Source organism: Vigna umbellata, chromosome 11, assembly GCF_029865625.1.
Source record: "Vigna umbellata cultivar VRB3 chromosome 11, Vumbellata_1.0, whole genome shotgun sequence".
In the NCBI taxonomy this organism is placed as follows: domain Eukaryota; kingdom Viridiplantae; phylum Streptophyta; class Magnoliopsida; order Fabales; family Fabaceae; genus Vigna; species Vigna umbellata.
In genome coordinates, this window is record NC_142175.1 from 1,288,572 (window position 1) to 1,314,949 (window position 26,378).

The window sequence follows — 26,378 nt, forward strand, 5'->3', positions numbered from 1 at the left end:
TGCAAAGTTTTAGAAAATAACATGTTATAGTTGTTGTAGCACTAGGTTGGTTGAGAAATTAGCATTAACTATCTTATCCCATTCTCAACCTTACCAACTTCAATGGATTAATGATGATGAGGAAATGACAGTTAATCAAGTAATGGTTAAGTTATCTATAGGTAATTATGAGGATAGTGTGCTATATGACATAGTACCTATGGATGCTTGCCATATTTTTTTAGGAAAGCCTTGGTTATTTGACAAAGAATTCATACATAATGGTCATACAAATGAAATACCCATCACTTACAATAAGAGAAAGTTTGTACTTCATCCTCTCACACCTTCTCAAGTGGAAAAGGATTAAATGCAAATGAAAAAGAAAATAAAAAAAGAAAAGGATAAAAAGAAAAATAAAGACACTTCCAACAATCAATTTTCTAAGCGTTAAAGAAAAGTACACAAGTCTAAGAAATTCCCTAAAAAAAGAGTCATTATCTTAAAGGCCAAGGGTTTGTGTGAAAAAACAAAAGAAGTCTTCTTACCATATTCGTCAAGAAGAATGGAAAGACAAAACCAAATAAAACCTTGTGCTGAAAAGGGAAGTCACTCCAAAGGCACATACACTCAACACAAGGCAAACAAGAGCTTTAAAGAAAGTGCTCCTAAAATTAAGGACCTTGATCATTCATTTGATCAAAGGTGTATAATGCTTGGAAGCTACATACTTTATATAATTATTCTACCAACACTTGTACTATCTTATGTTTTATGTAGAAGGGTCTTTAATCCCTAGGGAAGAAAGCCAAACATCTCCAGAAAGGAAGAGGATTTTCCATAAGACAACTTGAAGATTTAAGGGAAAATCCTTTTCCAGAGGGAGTGATTGCATACCCTTAGCCATGATGAAGCACTTTCAAGGAGAGTTGAAGTCATCTGTAAAATATGGGCCTAGACTCTCTCTCCTGGACCATCTTAGGCCATCATGGTGTTTCTATAGTAGGAATAATTTTTTAGGCCTTATATTGTAGGCCAAGTCTTTGTATTATGGGTCAAGTAGTGTAGGTTTTATTTTTAGCCTTGTATTTTGGGCCAAGTAATGTAGGGTTTTTATACCATTTGGGTCAACAATGGTCAAGGCCCAATGTTGAATAATTTGAATGCTACTTGGGCTTGTTGGTTGGCCTCACCTCCTTCAAGAAGCATCCAAAGACCACTCTTCACATCACACTTCCTTCATCTTTCATGGCTTTTGCGCATCACTCATGGAGTCTTCATCAACTTGCTTGAAAAAGGTTTTCATCATTTTAGGTTTTTCTTTAAAAGTAATAAGGCCTACTTTACAAAAATGTTTTTGTTTACTTTGAGTTATTTATAACTTGTCAGGCAACAACAACTCAAAGTGTGATTTTTTAAAAGCTATTGAGAAGTTTAAAATAATAGGGAGTGGAAGTGGAGTTAAAAGATTTTCAAAAGTAAAGGTTGCAATCAAGAAATGAGAAATATTAATGAAATGATAAGAGTTCAAAGATTGGAAAACTCCCTTTAAAACTCTTGACTCAATTATGATTGTGGGAGTAGGAGGTCCCTTGAGTAGAACTTCTTCCTTGAGTATGAGTTCTCCCTTCTCCTTTTCTCTTATCTCAAGTTCTTCTTTCTCTTTCTCTTGTTTCTCTTTCTTTTTTCTCTTCCTTTCTCTTCTCTCGTTTTCTTCTTTCTCTTTCTTTTCTCTCTCCTCCCTTTCTATTCTAGCTTCCTCCTCTCTAACTCTTTTAGCCTCTTCAATTCTTGCTCTAAGAATCACCTCTTCTCTAGCTCTTTGAGCTTTTTCAACTTTATCTTTAATTTTCTCTCTTAGAGCTTCTAGCTTTTAGAATTTCTTCTTCCCTAGCTCTTAGAGCTTCTTTCTCTTTTCCTTTCCTAGCTAGTTTTATTTGCTCATCTTTCTTTCTTTCAATATGACTTATCTCCTTATCCCTGAAGACCTTCTAAACTTTCTCCTCAAACTTCTTCTCTTTAAGAAATAACTATTTTTCATTTTTACAATTTTCTCTATCTTTCACCATGAGTTCTCTATTTTCATGTTTAAGTTCTTGGTTTTTCTTGAAAGAAGTGATTTTCTACCATTTTCAACACCATACTCCCTTTTATGCCACCACTCACATGCATGCCTGAGAAATCTAGAAGAACACAACCTAACTATATGATACTTAATACACTTAATAATGAATGGATGAAGTTTTCAAGTTTTTTCTCCCAATCTAAGTATGACACTAGATCAACTTTACTACCAAAATATGGAATGTCATTCTCAACTTTTAAATGGAACTCATCCTCACTATACCCATAGTGGAAACTACTATGATCTCAAAAACTATCATGCAAACTAGAATGATGTGAATGATCACTAATTTTGTGAAGGATAAATTATTACTCAAAATAATGTAATAGGATAAGGTTTTCTTTAAGTACGTTTCTATGCTATGATAATTTTTGAATTTTACTGATTTTTATTAACCCGTGACATATCAGAAATCGAGGTGTCAGTTACCCATAATAGTAGAGCATAAATATAGACTAATTACTTTTTAAAAGACTGGAAAAAAAATATCGAGTTTACTTTTTCTATTTTTTAAAAAAGAATTTTATTTATTTATTGTTTCTTCAATGGTTTTTATAATTTTAACTATTTAAAAAGTAAATAAAAATTTTCTGTAATTTTATGAAGTTTTTCCAATTAGTAATAGATTTTGAATAAATATATTGGAAGTGTTAAAAATAGATGTACTAAAATTTTGAAGGTGTAAAAATAGATGTACTAAAATTTTGGAGTGTCAAATTTATAAAATGTATTGAAATTATAAAAAAATTATTTATACATTATTTTACATGTTTGAGAAAAAATTAGGGCAAAGTATCTTTATTGTAAAATGTTATTACTAGGTTGAGATGTATCTAAAGCATACAATGGACTTTATTTCTTGCTCTTCAAACCGATGTGTCATCTACTAGTGATGCCTATATGTTCTCTGTCGGGATGGGATGAATGACCACAATGCTTAAGTTAGTTACTAGTATGCAAAAATACTATGATGCTTAAGTTAGTTACCAACCATGAATAGTAATGTTGCAATAAATTATTCCACTAATAGATCTTATAAACAATGATCATATATAATTCTCACATAGACTTGTTTATAGAGCTGTCAAAATGAGTCACAACCCGCGAGCCAACCCGGCCCACCACGGGTTTGAGCCGGGTTGGGTTTGAAAAAATTGTATTTTTTTTATGCGGGTCAAATTTCAACCCGACTCATTTAAACCCGGCTCATTCGGGTTGAACCCGTAGTGGGCCGAGTTGGCCCACCAACCCACCTACCTAATTTTATTTTATTAAAATTTAATTTTAATTTTATAAAAAAATATTTATTATTTTGTTTTTGCTTGAAAAAATTATTTAAGTTCCTTATTTTCAAAATTAATAAAACACCCATGTTGGGAGTGAAATTTGGAAGTGAAATTTGTTTAGATTTAAATTATAGAAAGTTTGTAATTTTTTTATTTTAAAAAAAATTGTAATTAAGTGAGCCAGTGAGCCAACCCGTTTACCCACCAACTCGTGGTGGGTCGGGCCGGGTTCGAATTTTTGTGGCTCGCTAATAAATGAGTCAAGTTAGGTTGGCTCACAAAGTAACCAACTCGTGGTGGGCTGGGTCGGGTCAGGCCGGGTGGCCCGTTTTGACAACTCTACTTATTTATTGGGCCTAGGGTTTATAAGTTTAATTTATTTTAGAATTTCCTAATTTGTGTAATTATCTTTAATCTACTCTATATCTTTTTATTATTTGTCCTATTATTTATGTGAATATGGTTGACTTATGCTTTTTCGGTTTGATGTAGGTTGAGAAGTCTTCAACCTTTTGCAGACATATATATATATATATATATATATATATATATATATATATATATATATATATATATATATATATATAAATATCCATAAAAATTAAGGTTAAATATGTTTTTAGTCCCTCAATTATCAAGCGATTTTAATTTTAGTCCCTCTTTCAAACTTTGATCATTGTCCTTAAAGAAACTATAATTTTTCGTCCTCCAAAACTAACGCAGTTAAAAATAGGCTGAGCTGGCTAACGGTGTGCTACCTTATTTTTTCTTTAGTTAATCTTTCCCTCCTTCTCTCCCTTCCTCTCCCTCCGTCTCCTTCCTTGCATTTCTCTCCCTCCTTCTTCCACTCTTCTTGTTCATTAAACCCCTATCGACGTCGCAGTCACACACCTCCCCTCCTGCCTTATCCATAATGCTTATGCAAGCAAACAAAACTCAACAATATCGTCAATGGCGTCGTCGTGCGAGCCGAACGAGAGCGAAACCCTCCTGATCGAACTGTAGCGGTTCACGGCGTCGAGCGGGATCGTGTTGCAAATCAGCACGTGCCACATCTCGTCCTCTAGTCGCGACATTGCAAGTTGAATCGCGTTCTCTGACGGGTCCACGATGGCGGGCCCTATGCGTCCCACAGCGGAGGAGGGTGGTGCAATCGAAAACTGCTCTATCTAGTGGATGATCTCATCAACCGTGTAAAAGTACTCAGCGTGATTGTTAGGAGGGTGGAAGAGAGAAGTGGATTAGAGTGAAGGCTCGTCAAAGAGGGATGCGTTGGCAAGAATCATTTTTTCCGCAGCTTCAAAGCGGTCGAGTTCTTCCTCTTCAGAGGATTTAGAATCATCACCGTTTATTAGGTCAGAGATGTCGAATAGTCGGTTATCGAAGGTGGAGAAGATCAGAAGCATGTCTTCGCGATCCTCTTTGGCGGCTTTGAGGCTCTTCACGATCTGCTGAGTCGTGGCTAGGATTCAACAATTTTCTTTTTTCTTTTTTCCCCAAAAGTAAGCTAACCTTTATAAAAGCACTTGGAAGAAACCAACACAGTACAATGGCGAAGATAAGTGGATTCACATTGGGTTAGGTGGAAAAATACAACAATTTAGTTTTAGTTTCTAAATAACGTCTGTTCTGATGTGATTATATGAGAACAAAGAACCCAACTGGATACAAAGTCGAATTTCAGAAAAACAAGAAAAAAGGCATAATGTCCAGTTACTAGTAGCTTCATCTATGCCAAATTTCCAGGCTTCCGGAAATAACAAACTTGTAACCATTTCATCAGTATTAAGAATCCTCTACCAAAGCAAATTAAGATAATATTCTACCATAATCAAATATCATTAAAAATCAACATAACAAACCTCTGAGCATCATAGTCAAAACCACGGCCTCCTCTAGCAGAAGAAGCAGTTCCCCTAGCTCCATAATTTGAATCACTACCCCTTCCACCATATCCTAAATCATTATTCCTTCCACCATATCCAAAGTTAAAAATTATTTTTTTTAAAAAATATAGTTAAAGTTGTAACATTTTTACATTATCTTTATTGTCTTTTATGTTAAAGTATCTTTTAAAAGTTTAATCCATTACAATTTTTTTTGGCATAACTTTTTATCTATTTCAACCTATCATTTTTAATATTTTTTGAAGAATTAAATTGAAAAATATATCACACCGTAAATTATTTATCATAAATTCAAAATATATAATCTTGATTAAATTTGGAAAAATCATACTCTAAAATGTCAAGTGAGAAAAAATATGGACAAGTATGATAATTTTTAACTTGATTAGGATTAAATTAATTATTTGAGTAATTTAATGTTATAATTTAGTTGATTTTTAACCACCACTCTAACAAATTGAAATATTTTGAAATTAAATGTTAGCCATGTTCATATAAAGTTGATGAAAAAACAAAAACTATTTTAAGTAACACTGCAAAATTAAAAAAATAAAATAAAATTTTTAAGTCATAAATGAAAAAAAAAACATTCTTAAATATGTATTTGACAAACACAATATTTTACCAGACATTTTAAACATCAATTTTAATAAATTTAATAAATCTTACAAATCTAAATTTTAGGCCTTTGTATTCACTTTCAAAAACCTTTTATTTACGATGATTTTTTTTTTGGTCAATATGAAATAAATATTTTATCTTATTTCAATAAAAATAGTCACATGAAAGAATCAAGGAATAAAAATGTTAATTCTGAAGACCACCTTATACGTCGTCGTCTTCATGCCCAGCCCACAACAACTCGCATAGTCCCTCTCCACCCACACGCGCAAGAAGAACAAGGAACGTGCAGAATATAGGGAAAGAAAGAGAGGAACAAAATCAGCATCACGATTACCCAAATTGGAGACGTTAGGTTCTTCAGAATTGTTTCCATGGCTGACATTTGCTGCTACATGTTACTCTCTTTGGCCAATTCGTGATCGAAGTGGTGGCCCTTTTCCAAAACCCTAGGAGAGAGAAACTTCACATTGAAACGGCCTCTTGGGGTTCTCAGGTTGCGCCCTACCTTCCAATTACGTTAATCTTTTGTGGATTCAGGTGTTTCTCATGCACCAATTGTTGTGGTTTTGGCATTTTCTCTTGTTCCCAAGGAAACCCTAGGATCATGCAAATTGGGGAAATTGGAGGAAATAAGCTCTGTTAGGGCTTAATTTTGTGGGGCGAATTGTGCTTGATTGTTGTCTCCATGCGACTGTGTCGTGCATTATGCTGGAAGTGCTTTCCGGTTTGTCTGTTTATGGGTATTCTATATTAATGTGGTATTAAATAAAGGAGGATTTTGTCCCCCCATTGGGAAATTAAATGGAATGCATATCTTCGAAGTGGCTGGATTGAAATTTGAAGCTTAAACTTTTGGTTTGCTATGTTGGTTTGAGAATTTGAAAGGAAAAAATATTATTGGTGGCAAGTGGCAGCGTTCATGCATGCATTAGTTTCTCAATACGTGCATTTATTAGTGACTAGTACCTGAATATAAAGTACCACACACTTTTACTTGTTGCTATTAGTTGGCAAGGCATCATTGAAGAGTCTGCAACCTTTGTCTGCATCTGCTATCCCGTTTGAGAAATTTAAACTAAGGTGCCTTCATCCTTTCATCTTGGAAAGTGTTTTGGATGTCTCTGTAGCCTATTGGACCGTGTATATGTTGCTCCTATCTTTACGTAGAAGATGTAGTCAATAATATGCTTACTTGTGATCATCTTGATCTTTAATTTCATTCAGTTGCCGAGTTATATTACCACGTATATATGAATATGCCACTTTTCTACTTCCCTGATAGATAATACTTGTATAGACTATGTTTTCCACCTCCTGTAGATTCTATAATCTACATCCTTCCCACCTCTTCTAGGACTTCCCAATAAAGGACTTTACGACTATTCACCGTTGTTTGGAAGGTGTCTTTGTGACATTTTAACTTAATAGTTATGCTTCAGGTTGAGTTCATTACTCTTTCAAATTGGCACGAACCTGTCAGATAGTGGATTAAACCTTGCTGGAAATCAGGTCACACATTTTTTTATGGAGTGTTTTTCTTACTTATTTATGATCCTCCACGACAACTGATGGTTGCTAGATAGAGGCTCCACATACAGTGGTTGTGGGTGGTGTACATGCGAATCATACCTACACTGAAGTTAGTATGTGTACTAGAAGGCTTGTATACTACATCAGATCCATTTCCAGAGGGTTAGTCCCCTTTGCTGTGGTGAGAATGAGATGCTTGGCTACCGAGTAAGATAGTGTCATTATGGGATTTAGAGGGATTCTACCCCTTGATAACAGATTGGGAGAAGATATCAAGGCTTTTGATCCTTTTTAACAGATCCTCCTACGATCATTAGCAGATATCTATCAATTACCTGGTGGGGCCCAGTTTCATAGTCTCTAAATAGCAGCTTTGTATGTTGGAAAAAGGCATCATGGAATATTGTAATGTTTTAGTTCCTTCACACATACGTGTTCCTGTATATTGCTGGCATATAGTGCTAACAAAATACCATTCTAATTGACTGCTGGGAAATATTGCGTGTCTTAATACAACAATAGCCTTATCCCACTAGGTGAAGTTGGCCAAATGGATATGATGTCATTGGATAAAAACCAAATTCTTAGAAATATTATTTGTGTCTTAGTATTTTAGTGTTATTTTTTCTTTAAATTTTTTGTGTAGCTATAAATCACTTTGTTATTTCATTTATGCCTTCTTTTACCCTTTTTGCTTCACAAATTTGGCAGACACTTCAGTAGATGGGAAGCGACGCTCTAAGATATTAGAAGTTGGGAATGAATGGATGTAAATCAGGTTCTGCTCTCCTTGTAAATGCTGAGGTTGATTCTATGGGAGGAGTTGTTGATGGCGGAATTGGGATAGGTTTGAAGATCTCTCCGCGCAGAGCAGCAATTGAAAAGGCTCAAGCAGAGCTCAGGTGATGGGGCAACCCTTCATGTGGATGCATTTTGTGTTTGATTACCTTTTCGACTGCCTATCAATTTATTATGCATAAAGAATAACTATTGCATGTTGATCTCAGAGAGGAGTATGATGCTCGTGAAGAAAGAAGAAGAGAGCTTGAATTTCTTGAAAAAGTATGAATTTTCTTTTCCTTTGCATTTTGAATCTCATAATACTTTGATGTAAATGAGGGTCACCTGTACTTTGAAAGTGCAGGGTGGGAATCCTCTGGACTTTAAGTCTGGGAATGCTGCTTCAGTTAGTGTGCAGTCTACTTCAATCACTGATCATCCTCATGAGCAGTTTGTGACCAGGTTGACTATTCTTTTCTATTTTAATCTTTTTCCTTGTATGTATGTGAGTTATCTTTCTATTAATATCTTCTGTGTATTAATTTATTAATGCTCTATTGCTTTTTTCTCATGTCACTTTTTCTTTGTTTTGGTCTCAGTGAAGCAAAAGGTAGTTTTGCATTGACTGCCTCCCCTCATGCTGATTCTGTTGACAGTAGTGCTAGACCAGGGGCTCCTTTGGCTAGTGAACCTAATACTGCTGATAATCTGCAACTTTTTGACGGGGAGAATGAGTTGCCTGCAACTGAAAGGAGGTGCTTGAATAGGAGGAATAATATTGCTGTGTCAGAACAATCTTCCCAAATTGATGGAAGTCAAAATGCTAAGGAGACTGAAGATTCAGCTATTTTCCGGCCATATGCAAGAAGGAATAGATCTAGACCAATTCATGGTCCTCGAGGGCCTTCAAGGGAAGCAAAGGGGTTACTGTTGGAAACAAATAACCAAAAGAGCCCTAATTTACCAACCATATCTAAGCCCGACCCTTCCAGTTTAAATTGTGATATTGGTACTAAAAATTTAACGACTAATAATACACTGAATGATGACTTGGTTGGGATCCGAGATCAGCAATCCACTATTGGTAGTGCTAGTGTTCCCAAAGACAAATTGGATATTACAGTGAACATAAACTTAAAAGAAAATCGTGAAACCCTACCTTCTGAAGACAATACTGTTCAAAATCCAATTCTCATGGCTACTGGAGAAGCTAATGTGGTTGAACTAAGCAAACCAGTAGGTGTTGTCAATCGTGACTCTCCATCTCACATACCTACTACTAAAGCTGAAAATGGGCCTTATGATTGTCAGCCAAATGGATTTGGCAATGTAGAAGTAGGCAGGAAAAGTGTAACAAATGAAGGCCAAAATAACATTGCTAGATTAGGCAAGAAGAGTTTCGGTTTAGGGTCCTCATGCACACAAACTAGTTTTGGTAGGCATGTAAATAATGATAGTGATATGTGTACTAATACAAAGAGTGGTGACGCCAATGAAAATACCATGGAACAAACATTTACATTAGAGAATAAGCTGAAATCTGCCAACAGTGAATTTGTGAAAGATAGGCATAAGACCAAAAATGGTGCTATTGTTAGCAATGAACATGATGCTGATTGTCCAGATCATTCTGGTAGTGATAATATCGTCAAAGCTGAGGAAGATTTCCATATTAATAGTTCCTCCATGTCAAATATCAAGGGAGTACACAACGACAGTACCACAGCAAAAGCTGATAAAGATACTGTCTCAGTGGATCAGTCCAATTCTGTCAAGGAAAGCAGCTCAGAAAGACATCAGGTTCCTGTGGACGTGTCACTATCAGAATCTCCTCAGACTGTTCTAGCTGAGACGGTAAAGAGTGCCACCTCTGATGATCAACCATGTGCTATGCACAATATGAAGTTAGTAGACAAGGCCCATGAAGATTCTATTTTGGAAGAGGCTCAAATTATAGAGGTCTCTATTTTTTGTTCCATTTCCAATGATTTTTGTATATACTGTTTGGTTACATTTGGACGTTTGCTCAGTAAATTTTGAAGGTCTGATGTGATGCAATAAACAGGCCAAGCGAAAGAGAATTGTGGAGTTATCTCTTCGCTCGTTACCAACACAGAACCACAGAAAGTCACATTGGGGTTTTGTTCTTGAGGAAATGGCATGGCTGGCAAATGATTTTGCTCAGGTTTTATTTTTTTGTTCTTACTGGTGATGCTGTGCTCTCTCAAACTTTCTGCGGAAATCTTTTACTTTTAGAATCAAGAAAAATAATAATTGCCATTAGAATTATTTATGCAATTGCGTAAATGTTAATTTTTCTCCTAAAATATTCATCTGTAGGAGCGTCTCTGGAAGACAGCTGCTGCTGCACAATTGGGCCATCAGGCAGCTTTTACTTGTATGTCAAGATTTGAAAAACTAAACAAACAATTAGAGACAAAAGTTTTGTCTCACAAGATAGCAAAGGCTGTCATGCAGTTTTGGCATTCAGCCGAGCTTCTTCTAGACAATGATCTTGACAGTGACTGCATTTTGGGTTGTGTTAAATCTAAAATTGTTGATGCAAATGAAGATATCAGAGAGCAGAGAAGAAATTTCAATGTGCTGCCGCTGGTTATTTTCTCCGTCCTTCTCATTCTGTCTACAAAAGAAACAGTGCTATTTGAATTTGGTCTTTGTATTGCTAGATTTTTGCTGTTGTATGAATTTTCTTTTTCTAATTTATTGAGCGAGTTGCTTTTAGGAAATCATTAAGTATGGAGTTGAATGTTTCTACTTTAGTCTACACAATTGAATGATTGAAACCATGAATTGCATTTCCATACAGACTGTGTAAGAATATAAAGTTGTTGCAGTGTTTGGTGATTGAGAAGATGAGAGATAAGTAAATAGAAAGAGAAAGTTCTAGAGATTGAGGGAAACTAACAGTGACAAAAGTGATTAAGTTATGGATCTTGGAGGTGCTCTATATATATTGCTTGCAGTCTATATAATCACTGACAGACAGTCTTCAAGTAATTGTCAGTTACAACAGATGCAACGTAGCTGACTAATTTACTAACTACTATAAGCAAGCTACTGTATGATATAGAAAATAGTGAACTATGCTTAGACTTATGCTTTGAACAACTTGACAAGGCTGGTTAAGGGTGCTAAATTTCCAATGAAGCCTTTGTTGTAAACTGGTTGTATGGATTGGTTGAAGGTTGATGATAAACTGAAACAAATGGTAGTGTACTAAAGATGTTTTAGTATCTGACTTGTCTGTTTGCTTTTGCTTTCTCTATTGATGTTTTTTCCTCTTGATTTAATTACTCATTTAATATTGCTGTTGGTTGCCATTGGAGTTTGCTAGAAGACTACATACTATCATTTCTATCAGTGCTGTTTTATTTCTTATTACTATTATTACTATTACTGGATAAGAGCTTTTGAATGTAATAAGGATTGATAGTACAATAGTAGCATCTGATACATTATTGATACATTTTTAAACCTAAAAATAAATAAAGAGCAGTGCTATGATAGGAACTTGAGTATTATGGGGTGTCTAAGTCCCCCACGTTGAGTAGTATGATATGCTCACTGGAGTATTTAATTGCTTTGTTCTCCCCCTTAATATCTAGCTTTGTGGGTCTCTCGAGTGCTTGGATACCTTTAAGTTGGTATCAATGCTACTTGTATGATAGGAGACTAGTGGTTAAGAGAGTGCATGTGAGGGCTAATGGAGGGGAAACACATTTGTAAGTAAATAGGCGCATGAATAAGAGGGTAAGGGGTGGTAGTTGGGGGTTAAGAGTTGATACAGAAATTGTAAGGAGTGGAGGAGAGCTTTCTCGACTGCCTCATTGTATGACTTGGTCAGATAGATCACTAGACATTTAGTAAAATACAGGCTGATTGCCTTGTTCTTTTTTCAAAATCTTCCATTCAATTAATTGAATCCTATCTACTGGTAATTGAGCATAATGATCCAATGATGTCTATGATGATTTGCAAGGGAATGAATGCAAGAATTGAAGCTCTAAAGAGAGAATTTCGCTTAGTGAAGGATTGGATACAAGTATCACTACAACATATGGAAGATGATCCATAAATTTGGTCAAATGAGGGGTAACCAAGAAGGAAATTCCAATCTTGGGTGAATTGAAATTGAAAATTTAAAATGGGAGGAGGTATGTACGGGAAAAATAAAAACCAAGGAGGCAACAATTTATTCAATCACAAAGCCAGGGAATTTGGCAAATGTGTAAAATTTTAGGAAGTTGGAACTTCCCATTTTTTAAGGAGATGACGTGTTGGGTTGGATAGGGGAAACTCAAAGGTATTTGGTTTGAGGGAACTTGATGAAGAAGAAAGATGGAAGCAGTCTTGGTAGCCATGGAGGGAAAGGCACTTTCTTGGTTATAGTGTGGGATTCTTTCAGGAGAATATCAGTTGGGGGAAGTTAAAAGATGCAATCTTGAGAAGATTTCAGCTCACAATGTGTATAACTCGTTTGAAATTGTACTTAGACTGAAGCTAGAGGACACAATCAAGAAGTATAGAAAGCAATTTGAGATTTTAGTGGGCCCATTATAGACAATCCAGCTAGATTAGTTGTGTGGAAATTTTTCTAATGGCCATCGTCATTGAAGTTGATGATGGGCATCACCCTTTTGATTGACTAAGGGAATGGGATCAATGAAAAGAAGGATTGGCACTCCCAAACCAGAACCCAATTCCAGAATCGAGGAGGAGGAAGTCTGAAAATGAGTCAGCAAGGAGAAGGTCATACTATCTTGGAGTCCTATGGAACTGGTGGTGTTGTCAGGTTTCAATCATCTAAAGGAAGGAACAAGGATGGAAGCCAAAGCAAAGCGAACATAGAAGAGAAAGGTACATTTTTCAATGTCTTGAGGGTACTAGATGAGGAATATCATGAAAAGATGAGAAGAGGTCTTTGCAGGATTGGTTCTTGTTGATAGTGGGGCAACTCAATATCATATTCACAAAATTGGTAGAAAGATTACGGTTACCAGTACCACATACAGTACCCTACATGTCAGAAAAGCTGTTTCTGATATTCATAGAAGAGCAATTGCTCTTAAATAGAATACAAAGACTTAATAACTGAAAATCCTAATTTATGATGGATATAATTTCTTCTTACAATTCAGGATCAATGATACTGTAAAATAAATAAAAAAATATGCTGTTAGCCTATTAATCCTCCTAATTATCGAATGTAATTAAATCTTCTAATGATGTAATTAAAACTGTACAAGTCAATATTAAATGCAACATAAATCATGGGATTTTGACACTACACTGTAAAGGTGGGAGGAGGGGAGAGAATTAAGACTTGTGATATGATATGAAAACTAATTTCAGAGGTTTGACACAATTTAAAAGGATGGAGTTAGGTACACTTTGAAAGGGGATCCAACCCTTTGCAAGGTGGAGGTGTCAGCAAAACTATATCAAGGAGTGACAAGAGAGGGAAGAAGGCATTACAGTGGAGTGTGACTCACAAACTAGCAGAGGGGAATGGGTTTCCAATAACTGTCAGGGATGTATTAAAATAATTTATGGTTGTCTTCCAAGAAAAACCAGGGCTTCTCCCTAAATGGGCTCATGACCATGCTATATCTTTGAAAGAAGGGGCAACAATCCCCAATCTCAGGCCATATAGGTATCATCATTTCAAAAATATGAAATTGAGAAGCTAGTTATTGATATGTTGAAAAGTGGTATCAAAAGGCCTAGTGACAACCCTTATTCCAGCCCAATTATACTAGTAAAGAAAAAAGATGACAATTTCGGTTTTTATAAACGGGATAGTGATTCCTAACAAGTTTGCTATTCCACTAATTGATGATTGTTGGATGAGTTGACGGGTGCAATAACTTTTTCCAAGTTGGATAGTAAATCAGGCTATCAGAATGAATAAGGAAGATATACTGAAAACAACTTTACTATGCATGAGGGTCACTAGGAGTATTTGGAAATTTGTGTAAGTATTTTCTTGATGATATACTAATATACTGCAAAGATGAGGAAAGTGATGTGACAACAAACAAAGGTTTTTCAATTATTGCAGTAACATGAAGTTGTTGTCAATAACAAGAAATGTGATTTTTGGGATATCAAAAGTAGAATATTTGGGCACATAATTTCTGCACAGGGGGTATTGGGCTGATTCAAAGAAATTGGAGGCAATGGTAAATTGGCCAAGTCGAAAGGAAGTAAAAGGGTGAGGATTTTTGGGAATTACAGCCTACTATAAGCATTTTGTAGAAGGGTATGGAGTGATTGCGATACCTCTTACAGAACTACTCAAGAAAGATGGCTTTAGTTGGTGTGATAAGGCTGGAAATTCTTTCAATCTCAAAAGAAACATGACTTCTTTGCCAGTTTTGGCTTTTCCAGATTATTTCAAGCCTGTTTATGGTTGAAACAGGGTGCATCAAGTAAGGGAGTGGGGGAGGTGTTGTTACAATTTATTTTGCTTGATGAGATAAGGTAGCATAATATTTAATGTAAACCTAAGATAAAAATTGTAAATTTGACAATGCATTTTATCAACGTTGATGTGATCAGGAAGCACTAGAGGTTTAAATCAAGAACTATTACATTGTTCTTTTTATTGGGGGAAATTTTGGAATGCTTAATTGATTTTTCTTAACTGTTTGTAACATCTACATCTATTTATTTTGAGCTATTTATTATTGATGCTTTCATGTTGGTGGTTTTCCTCAGGAAACAACCACACTTTTGGAGGGACAAAATCCTGTCAAACGTCCTGCACTTAAAGTGGATGCATATGCTTTGAGATTTATAAAGGCTAATAGGTCTCATGGAATTTCTTCTCAAGCAGAGGCACCAACAACTCCTGAAAAGATTTTTGACTCAAGCACTGTTGATATGTCATGGGATGAGCATCTTAATGAAGTATAATACACGTTTCTTTATAGTTGTTAAATATATTTATTTGATGCTAGGCTTGCAACTTGGTATGCGTGCCTTTTTTTCCATGTGTTCATTTGTCCCAACATTCTTAAGAAGTCGACTTTAAACTAATTCAATCTTATAAAACACTCATAATCTTCTATTTATAAGAATAAATTGATACAAAAGTACATGATAAATAAGGTAACCCTAGATACAATATAATCATGATAAATATAATCATGATAAATAGGGTTACCCTAGACACAATATAATCATGATAAATAGGATAATCCTTGACACAATATAATGATGATAAATAGGGTAACCCTTGACACAATATAATGATGATGAAATAGGATAATCCTAACACTCCCCCCTCAAGTTGGAGCATACAAATTGTATGTAACAAGCTTGGAACAAATAAACTCAATCCGAGGTCTCTTTAGGAACTTAGAAACTTCGACTTAGAACAAGATGCACGTATACTTCAGACCATCCAAAGAGAATGTCTATAAACCAAATTGGACTCACAATCCAGCATAGCCAAAGAGACTCCTCATAAGCTTTTGGAGAATAATATTGGACAACCATGAAACTTCATCTAGCAACATGAACCTTCAAGTAGGATGACTTTGACAAAGTTGATTTCCATCAAAAGTGAATGATGAGTGGTAAACAGCGACAAACTGCAGAAACTGGATTGCCATCAAGTAAGGATGGGGCCTGCATGGCTAAAAGCGACAAAAATGCAGGGACGACTATCTCTAACTAGTTGGAGGTTGCAGTGGCTGAAAGCGACAAAACTGCAGGGAGTGCCATCTCTGACTAATTGGGGCCTGCAGTGGCTGAAAGCAGGGACTGTCATCTCTGACTAGTTGGGGCCTCTGACTAGTGGCTAGAAACATACTCCCCCTCACTGCAGGGACTAAATTGCTATTACTGACTGATGGGGCCTGCAAGGACTAAATTGCCATCACTAACTGATGGAGCCTGCAGGAACTAAATTGCCATCACTGACTGATGGGGCATGTAGTGGCTGGAAACATACTCCCCCTCATTGCAGGGACTAAATTGCCATTACTGACAGATGGGGTCTGTAGGGACTAAATTGCCATCACTGACTGATGGAGCTTGTAGGGACTAAATTGCCATCACTGACTGATGGGGCCAGTAGTGATTGGAAGCGACAAAACTACAAGCACTGCCATCACTGACTGACAAGGTGATGGGGGCCTGCAGTGGCTGAAAGGACAAAACTGCAGGGACTGCCATCACTGACTGATGGGGCATGCAGTGGCTGGAAACATATTGCAGTGGTTGGAAACATACTCCCCCTCACGACAAATGACGAAAATGACGATGTCGCCGATGACAAATCGGGAAGGTGGAAGATCATAATGGTCTCCTTTATTCATCAAAGCATCCAAAAACATACTTGACAAGGGACTGGTGAAATTGTTTGACTAAGATTCTGAATCTTGCCAGAAATAAACTCCCCTCATGCCATGAGGAACCTTCAACCTATGACTTTGGTGTTGAAATTCCTTGGTGTTAACCAACTAATAGCACTGACTTTCCTTGGAGACTTGTAAATAAATGACACAAGTCATCAGGAACATCACAACTGCTACAATACGCAAAGCTAAACAAATATTATGAAAGGAGGCTAAGGAACAATGTTGAAACAAAGGTATAATGCTGATATAGAGAGTTTTTTTTATTTGGTCGAGCGAGATGAACTATAGTGACACGTGTGATTCCGACACTGGAAAGGTGGCGTGTGACAAACAAGCGCTGGAAGCTTATCGAAGAGAAGTCGTGCGTGACAAGATGAGAGTGAGGCAACGACTAGGGATGAGTCGCGCTCCTCGAGGCGCACAAAACCCCTAACTTCACCAGAGAAAATGTGACAATGGCGGAGGCGAACGTCGGACTAATGTGGCGCGTATGGCGGCGCCTGGATGAGAACTAGCCCTCTCGCTCAAGGAGGCGATGCAGATCACTAGTCGTCGGACTAAACTGTGGCAGCAGATGACAACGGACGATAATAGACAGTGGTCGGCAGCGGGCAACGGCGGACGGTGACGAACGGCGTCGGGAACAGAAGTTGATGGTGACAAACTTCTGTGGACAATTCCTCACTGTGGCAAAACAGTGCTAGATGGACAACAATAAATGGCACCAGACAACGACAAACGACGTCGAACAGCTGCAAACGGCGCTTGGACAGCGGCAAACAGCGTCGGGACAACGACAAACGACGCTTGGACAACGGCAAACGACACTTGGACAGTGGCAAACAGCGCCTGGACAGCAGCAAACGGTGCTTGACAGTTGCGGACCAAAACTAAGGTTTGGAGACTAGACAGAAATCAGAATGGGACTGCTCATTGAAGTATTTCAGAAAAGATGAAAATTTTAAGAGCGCCGATGGCCAGTGCCGTCACCGGCAGCAACAAACACAGAGTAGGAAGAGACTCAGACAACCTGGTCTGATACCAACTTGAGATTGAAAAGAAATAATTCTAGAGGACTTGATTGATCCTCTCATAATCTTCTATTTATAAGAATAAATTGATACAAAAGTAATTGATAAATAGGGTAACCCTAGACACAATATAATCATGATAAATAGGGTAACCCTAGACACAATATAATCATGATAAATAGGGTAACCCTTGACACAATATAATGATGATAAAATAGGATAAATATCCTAACAAAAACTAACTTGTAAAGTGAGGAATGCATCACTTATAAATTGGTATTACCTTTAATTGATGTGAGATCTCCTACACATCATCCCTCAAAACTTGGCATGTAATATTGTGTGAGGCTAGATACCTGGGTGGTCTGATAATAGTGACATAATAGGTTCAACAAATCTTGTTAAGATAGCCTTTGATACTATATTAGGAAGTGAATTTAAGCCTAACTCATCCTCATAACACTGGTTGGTAAGGTGAGATTTACATCTACTTATATATTATAAATTGATCATATCTTCGGTTGACATGAGATTTCCAACACAACCTCTCACACCGAAGCATGTAGATCTCGAGTGTGAGACTAGATGCTTGTTGGTGGTTTGATAATGACGTAATAGTGGGTGGCATGATAGGTCGAGCAAACAACAAACCAACCTTGTTAGGATATACTCTAAATGCCTCTTATACTATCATAAGGGTGGATTTATGCTTAACTCAAGTATACAAAATTGACTTATAAAGTGAGGATTGTCTCCACTTATAAATTGTAATTTGGCTTAATCTTTAATTGATGTGAAATTTCTATAAAAAAATATTATATCTAAATGTAATATTCTATTTAAACTCGACCGGATGTGTTTTTTGTTTTTTATCTAATTTATGATTTAATGTTGTTGAAATATTTATTTCATGTTAGCTTTGCAACTTTCTATGTCTTTTTGTGAATGGTTCTCACATGTTCATTTTGTCCCAACATATTATACCTAAATGCAATGTTCTTTTTCAACTCCACTGAATGTGGTGTTTTAATCTTTATTTTTTAGTAGATGAGTTTTATGGAGTGCTTTTGTTATTATTTTGGTCAGTCAATGTAAGCAAATCTCAGTTAGTGGGAGGCTTTTTTGTTGTTGTGTAACTACTCTATGCAAATAACTATTTTATGTCATTTAAATTTGTAGGAAAATCTTTTCTACGAAGTTTCTCCTACTGCAGTGGAAACATACAGAAAAGCTATCGAATCTCATTTCCATCATTTTGAGGTAAATGTATTATCTAAGATTCTCAGCTACTTTGTATATCAGGAAAAAAAACAGAAAATATTTGGTTACCATGCTTTAATTCCTTCCTGGAAGGCAAAGCCAATTCAGGAATATGCTTATTTGTTCAAATATTTATCGAAACAAAATATTTTAATTTAAGTTGTTGAAAAAATAGAATAAACTTTTTCAGAAAACTGGGAGTAGCATTCAAGAGGAAATTGAAACATCTGTGTATAATACCACAGCAGGTACTGTTGAGACTACGTGCATTGTTTGTTTTTTTGTGCTTAGTTGGTTATTCTAAACCTGTCATTATTTTCTTTTATTGATTCAAATAGAGTTTGGATCACAAGAGAATGCATATGATGAGGAAGAAGGAGAAAATAGCACTTATTACTTGCCCAGTGTCTATGAGGGCAACAAATCATCAAAATCGGCACAGAAGAAGCATAAAATTTTGAAGTCTTATACTCCTAGGTGTAGTGATGCTGATGCTGATTTGCCTTATGTACACTATGCAACTGGAACTCAACCATCCATGATGTTTGGAAAAAGACCTGCTAGTTTAAATGTTGGGTCAATACCAACAAAGCGCATGCGTACAGCTACTAGGCATAGAGTTGTAAGCCCTTTCACTAACATTGGGACAGTACAAGCTCAAGCTAAGGCGGATGCTTCAAGTGGTGATACCAATTCCTTTCATGATGACCAGAGTACTTTACATGTCGGACCCCTGATCCAAAAAGGGACTGAGGTGGAGTCAGTTGCAGATTTTGAAAAACAGCTATCTTATGATTCTGCAGAAACATTTGTTAAAACGAAGAAGAAAAAGGCAAAGACTTTGGTAATAATCAATCTGTTATTACATAACTTGAGAGATACTTATTTTTGAACATGTGGCGGAGGTGTGTTTTGATTTATTTCAGAATCTGTATTTCAGCTTCATTTGCTTTATAATGATTCTGCAGGGTTCGATGTATGATCAGGGGTGGCAGTTGGATTATGTTGTCCTAAATGAACAGGTAACCTTTTTCAGTGAAATTGCCTTAGTAGCCTTCATCTTTCAACATTATGAAACAGAATTTGAATTTCTGGATTGTTAATTTTCAATGGGAATCTTTATACTTCGTAGCTTAAACCTAATGCTCTACTATAGCGTGATAGAGGGTTGTTGAACGAGATAAATTGATGGAACAAATGCGGAAAACCGTGTATATTATCGAAGCTGGTTGTAACAAGTGATAATAGTTATAGGATAATTTATTTCTATATAAATTACATGATATGCCAATCAGTTCTAGTTAGATATCCCTATAATTATAAAGATTGTTATTAACTAAATAAGGAAACAAATCATAAAATAGAAAAAAATAAATCTTTGGTGATCGTCCATGATACTCTAAACTATTCTAAGTTAATATCAAAAGATATTTTTCATTTTTCTATCACTCCATCCTCAAGTTGAAGCTTACTATGCATTAGCTTGTTACAAGAAAGTTGTAAAATATATGATTGATCTTAGTAATTAGGGAAATATCTACAACTGTTACTTAGGGATTTTTTCCATTATTAGCCCTTATTAGGTTTCCTATACATTGAATGATTAAAAAGAAAGGATTTATACGTTTGATTAAGCACACAATTCACAATAACAATAAAACAATTTAAAAATAAATTACTTCCCCTCAAATTGAAAAAATAAAAAACTTAAAAATTGAGCTCCACCAAATGGTTGGAAAAGAGACTCCTGGATACTGGAGAAACTTGAGAAAAAATAGCTTATCTAGATAGCTAGAATGATCAACAACCTAAGACAGTTCATGGCAAGCAAAGCAGGTCCGTGCTTCTCTATACCACATTCTAAAGCTTTAAACTAATCTTTTTGAAGTCCTAAAATATTTAATCTTGAAACTAAGTTTTATAATGGCTTTTCAGATAGAAACAAGGCCACATATATGGGGTGGAGATGGGGCTAGATTTGTGCTTCTAGGACACATGGGACTAGGGTATTCAGGGACATAATTAGGACCTGTGCACCTAAAACAAAGACATGGTCAGTGAATCTGGGAAAAGGATGGGCCAGTTCATCTAAGACAAAGCATGGGTCAGTGCATATGGGACAAATTTGGGGTTGGAGCATCTATGACTAGTTGGTGGCCTACACATTTAAAAGGTGGTTAGCAAAGGGTGTGTCAACGGAAAAGTTGGCCATAGTGAGACAATTTTTTTGGTTTAGGGAACTTAACAACAAGAGTGATAAAACAGGTTCTTATAATTTTGGATAGAATCATTTAATATTTTATGCTAATAATACAATTCATATATACAAGGCTATAAAGCTATTTTAGGAAGTATAATAATAGCACATAGATAACCGAATCCCTATGATTCGGGGATATCCCCATCATACACTGTAATTATAATATGCTAAATAAGGAAACAATAAAACACAAATCCTTAAGCTGGTGAATATGTATTTTCCATTCCTAGCTTGGAAACAATACTCTCAAAATTGTTGTTGTTCAGTCCCTTTGTTAGAATATTTGCAAGATTGTCTTGTGAGGAGACATAAGGAGTGCGGATCAAATCATTGTCTAATTTTTCTATGATAAAATGTCGGTCAATCTCAATATGTTTGGTTCTATCATGCTACACTAGATTATGAGCGATGCTAATAGCAGATTTGTTATCACAATAAAGTTTCATCGATTTATCAAATTTTATTCTTAAGTCTTCCAAGATGATCTTCAGCTAGAGTAGTTCACATATTCCTTGTGCAATTTCCCTGAACTCTGCATCAGCACTAGATCATGCTACCACATTTTGTTTTTTACTCTTCCAAGTTACAAGATTCCCTCCAAGGAAAGTGAAATATCCCGTAGTTGACCTTTTATCCACAATTGACCCTACATAGTCTGTATCTGTATATGCTTCCAGACATATATTCCCATTTCGTTCAAACAAAATTCCCCTGCCTGGGCCCCTTTCAAATATTGCACATTTCTTAGTGCAGCTTGGAAATGAACCTCCTTTGGTTGGTGCATGAACTGACTAACTAGACTCATAACGAATGCAACATCAGGTTTAGTGTGAGATAAATATATCAATCTGCCAACTAGGCTTTGATACATTTCCTTGACAACTGTAGTATCTCCTGCGTTTACCAATTTTAGGTTTGGATCAATTGGTGTATTTGTAGGCTTGCATGCTGTCTTAGTAGTTTCTTTCAACAAATATTCCTTTTTTAGAATGGGCCACATCAATTCCCAGAAAATACTTCACTTTTCCCAAGGTTTTAATTTCAAAGTTTTTGGTCAGATGTTGGCCTAATCGTTGTTGCTCCTCCTTATCACTTGTCACTATAATATCATCCACCTAAACCAATAATACTATCACTCCCCTTGACTTAGAGTGTTTAATTAACCGAGTGTGGTTTCCTTGACTTTGTTTAAAGCCCAAACCTATCATAACTTTAGTAAACCTTCCAAACCTTACTCGTGGTGATTGTTTCAACCCAAACTTGGCTTTGATACCATCTTATAATTTAGGGTAGAATCATTTAATATATTATGCTGAGAATACAATTCTTATATACAAGGCTAGAAAGCTATTTTAGGAAGTTTAATAACGGCACCTAGACAACTGAATCCCTATGATTTAGGAATATCCCCATCATACATTGGAATTATAATATGCTAAATAAGGAAACAATAAAACACAAATCTTGAAAGAAATAATATAGCTAATAAAATAGATTCTAACACAGGTTATGGAGGATGTTATTGATATAATACTGTTAGAAGTGGACTTTAAGCCTAACTCAACCCCACAAAACCGGCTTATAGGGTAAGGTTTGCACCCACTTATAAACTATGAATTGGCCTTATCTCTAGTCGATGTGGGACTTCTAACACAGCCCCCTCACGCCGAGGTATATGCATCTCGAGCGTGGGATTAGACATTTTTAATGGGTGGTCCGATAGTGGTCCGATACCGGATGGAACAATATGCCTAGCAAACAACAAATATTGCTAGGATAGGCTCTAACCATGGCTCTGATACCATCTTAGAAGTGGACTTTAAGCCTAACTTAACCCCACAAAACCGGCTTGTAGGCTGAGGTTTGCACCCACTTATAAACTATGAATTGGCCTTATCTCTAGTCGATGTAGGACTTCCAACAAATACCATGCTGAAAGAGAAAAATATATGGAAGAGACGAGATTCTGAAAAATTGTGTGTATGAACTATATACATTAGAGTCCATTTTATATTAGCTTATTGCAACACATACCATAAAAAGGAGATTTTATTAATTTGGGCATGAAATGATATACCAAAAAATCAAATTCTAATAAATTTAATTTTAATAATATATTCTTGTAACTATAATGATCCTAATTAAATAAGGAAACAAATCGTAAAATATAAAGGAATAAATCTTAATATACTTTGTAGCTATAGCTGTTCAACATCCGCTAGACTTCAAATTTAATTTCACTTACTAATTGGTTAAAGTGAGCTTGGCCAAGCATATATTTTTGGATCTTGTTTGTAGAACAAAAGGTATAATGCTTTGGACTTCAGGATTATATTCTAAAGCATTGTTGTTAAAATTGTCCACAAGATCACATGATCCTACATTCCTCTTCAATTGCATGCAGGACAAGTTTCGGTAATGTAATTTTGGTTGGTCTTAGAAAGTTGATAGGACCTTAAGGGTCTATGAAAGGAGGAAGGGAATTAAAAACAAGACATGATGGTTAGGAGGGGGGAAAGTTAGTTAGGTGGCTTTGGTAAGTGTGTTTGGGTTTAGTTGTTAGCTATATAAGGGGGAAGAGTGTCTCGGAGGAGACACATTTTGTTGTTTGTTGTTTGACAGGAATATTACATCCTGTGTGAAGGAAGAATTGATTCCTTGGATGCTTTCAAACATTTCCTTTGTACCTTAAATATCAATATAGTTTACCATTTTTGAGTTTGTGTGTGTGTTGTGTGCTAAACCGAGGGTGTCTTGGGTTTCTTTCTACCAAGAAACCTATAAAAAGTGGATTTTAATCACAAAACCCACTTTTAAAGTGAGATTTGTATCCTTGTAAAGGAGTGAGCTTTATTTCTATCTCAACCCTACAAAACCTACTTTTAAGTTGAGGATTACATTACTTATATACTATAATTTGGTCTTATCTTTAGTCAACATGATATTTTCGATGCCTCACGATGATGACTAAATATTTGTGGGTGGTCTGATAGCAACCCTATAGTAAGGGGTATGATAGGCCAACAAATCTCTCTAGGATAGATTCTGAGATCATCAGAGAAAGTGAATTTTTAAGCCTAACTCAATCGTAAAAAACATGTTTGTCAAGAGCTATATGAATCTAAATAAATAGTGAGATCCAACTTAAGATCTCTTACAGATTTTTTTCTCATATATTCTCTTTGAAGTATTTTCAAAAGTTAACTTCTGTATTTGGTTGTTTCACCATTGTCCCAATATCATGTGATCTAAGCCAAGTTCCAATTCCATTCAATATCACATTGTTCTTGAGTTTTCCAATTCCATCTAAATAAATAATGAGATCCAACTTAAGATCTCTTACAGATTTTTTTCTCATATATTCTCTTTGAAGTATTTTCAAAAGTTAACTGCTGTATTTGGTTGTTTCACCATTGTCCCAATATCATGTGATCTAAGCCAAGTTCCAATTCCATTCAATATCACATTGTTCTTGAGTTTTCCATTTAGGCTTCATCAATTGCATACTTGAAGAAGTTTTTAATGGCACAACCCAATTGGCTAATTGTATCACTCATCTTTCTTGCCCATTGATGGGTCTTGCTTCATTGTTTGTTCTCCCAGACCAGTTCTTTGTATTATCGTGGTATTCAAACCCAATATCCCAATGCTCTTCTTGACATGTTTAGTTGAATGGGGGATCAATCTCCTCTTTAATCATTTTGCTTATTTGTGATATTGTCCTCCAATATGATGTGTTTATGCTTTCACCTTTCCAGCTACATCTTGATCTCTTGTATTCCATCGATTGTCTTGATGTGAGAAGGATGTGTGTCCACCCTTTAAGAAGAAGTAGGACTTTGCACACGTTGTGGAGCAAGTGTTAAGAAACCTTGGGACACATCGTATAAACCTTGTGTGTTGTTGGTATAAAGGGCATATACTTAGTCCAAACTAATGCACACTTCTCACGGGGACAGAAAATATGTCTGAGTAAGGTGTGAATAGTGAATTTAATAACCCTACTAAATGAACATCAATCTTTATCCATTGTTCTTGATTTTTGTAGGAACGGATTGAATGGTGGTAGTGAATGGGATTTGTAGCCCAACCTACCTAATTTTAACCTTAAGTGGAATAGTTGGACTTATCCATCTTCTGAAAACAATACTATGGTTAGAGAAATGGGAGAATATGTTCTGGAGGTTGATGAGGTGTTGGGACTTTCTTTCCTAGAAAATAATAATAATAATAAAATGAAGTAAGGAGAGGGAAAACTTGTTGGAACAGTGAACGTGAACCTGGGAGAAAGGTTCTAAAAAGAGTCCTCTGGAGCCAGTGGGTTTATTGGGCCAGCACAGTTTTGAAAAAGGCTCTAAATACCATACTGAACTCTAGGAAAGAGACACTAAGCTGAAATTGAGTTTTTCTGCAACAGCACAAATGCTTTATTTTTAATGACAAAAAAATCAATACAATTTATAGGGAAGATTCAATATCCTATAATAACAAAAACATAATGAGGGGAAATAAATAAAAACCTTCACAATGATACATACATTATCTAGATATTCTTGATTGTGTAGGATTAGTTTTCTATTTCTGTAATTATAATATATATGAAAGAGATTGACTCTCCAAATGTCCTATTTGTGTCTGAAGTTTGAGTCTGTCTGTCTTTAGTTTTTTGGTCCTAGGAACATCAGAAAGTTGTTATAACAATTTGAGTCTAGGATTGCTATATAGCCCACCTTATATATGTATATTTTATAAACTATTTATGAATATTAATTTTTAATGCTTATTCTGTGATGTTTTCTCAAAGCAGAGGGATCAGTCCAAGAAGAGAGGGGATAGTCATCACTTTGAATCTATTGGAAGTGGTGGTAAAGCTACTTGTAATTTTATTATAGATCTTGAAACTTCTTTTATTTACATTAAGCATGTGTATTCTATTTTCTTCATGATTAATGATTTATAAATTCAACTTTCCTGTTTGAAGGTTTATATGGGCAACATAATGGAAAGAAACCAAAGATAATGAGGCCACTCGATAATCCTTTGGACAATATCGTGCCACTGAGTAATTCTATTCCTTCCCCTGCTGCTTCACAAATGAGTAACATGTCATCTCCTAATAAATTTATCAAGATCATTAGTGGTCGAGACAGGGGCCGGAAAGCTAAATCTCTGAAGGTAAAATTTTTATATGAATTTCGATGCTCAT

General features: G+C 35.8%; 1 protein-coding gene across 6 annotated transcripts in view; it reads left to right on the forward strand.

Moving 5' to 3' along the window:
• The first annotated feature begins 6,134 nt into the window (after window positions 1-6,134).
• Window positions 6,135-26,378, forward strand: part of LOC124822487 (chromatin modification-related protein EAF1 B-like) — a 29,959-nt gene continuing 9,715 nt past the window's right edge. For 2 of the 6 annotated variants that reach the window (XM_088101918.1, XM_088101919.1), the window contains exons 1-14: window positions 6,135-7,001; window positions 8,163-8,353; window positions 8,459-8,513; window positions 8,596-8,693; window positions 8,831-10,190; window positions 10,297-10,416; window positions 10,572-10,844; window positions 14,973-15,164; window positions 18,832-18,912; window positions 19,103-19,160; window positions 19,251-19,756; window positions 19,881-19,934; window positions 25,980-26,049; window positions 26,154-26,347. In XM_088101918.1, coding sequence (XP_087958044.1) covers window positions 8,211-8,353; window positions 8,459-8,513; window positions 8,596-8,693; window positions 8,831-10,190; window positions 10,297-10,416; window positions 10,572-10,844; window positions 14,973-15,164; window positions 18,832-18,912; window positions 19,103-19,160; window positions 19,251-19,756; window positions 19,881-19,934; window positions 25,980-26,049; window positions 26,154-26,347 — 3,204 coding nt within the window. In that variant the 5' untranslated portion in view covers window positions 6,135-7,001; window positions 8,163-8,210. Of the gene's footprint in view, window positions 7,002-8,162; window positions 8,354-8,458; window positions 8,514-8,595; window positions 8,694-8,830; window positions 10,191-10,296; window positions 10,417-10,571; window positions 10,845-14,972; window positions 15,165-18,831; window positions 18,913-19,102; window positions 19,161-19,250; window positions 19,757-19,880; window positions 19,935-25,979; window positions 26,050-26,137; window positions 26,348-26,378 lie in introns of those variants that run through there. The other 4 variants (XM_088101920.1, XM_088101922.1, XM_088101921.1 and 1 more) reach the window with 3 other exon arrangements.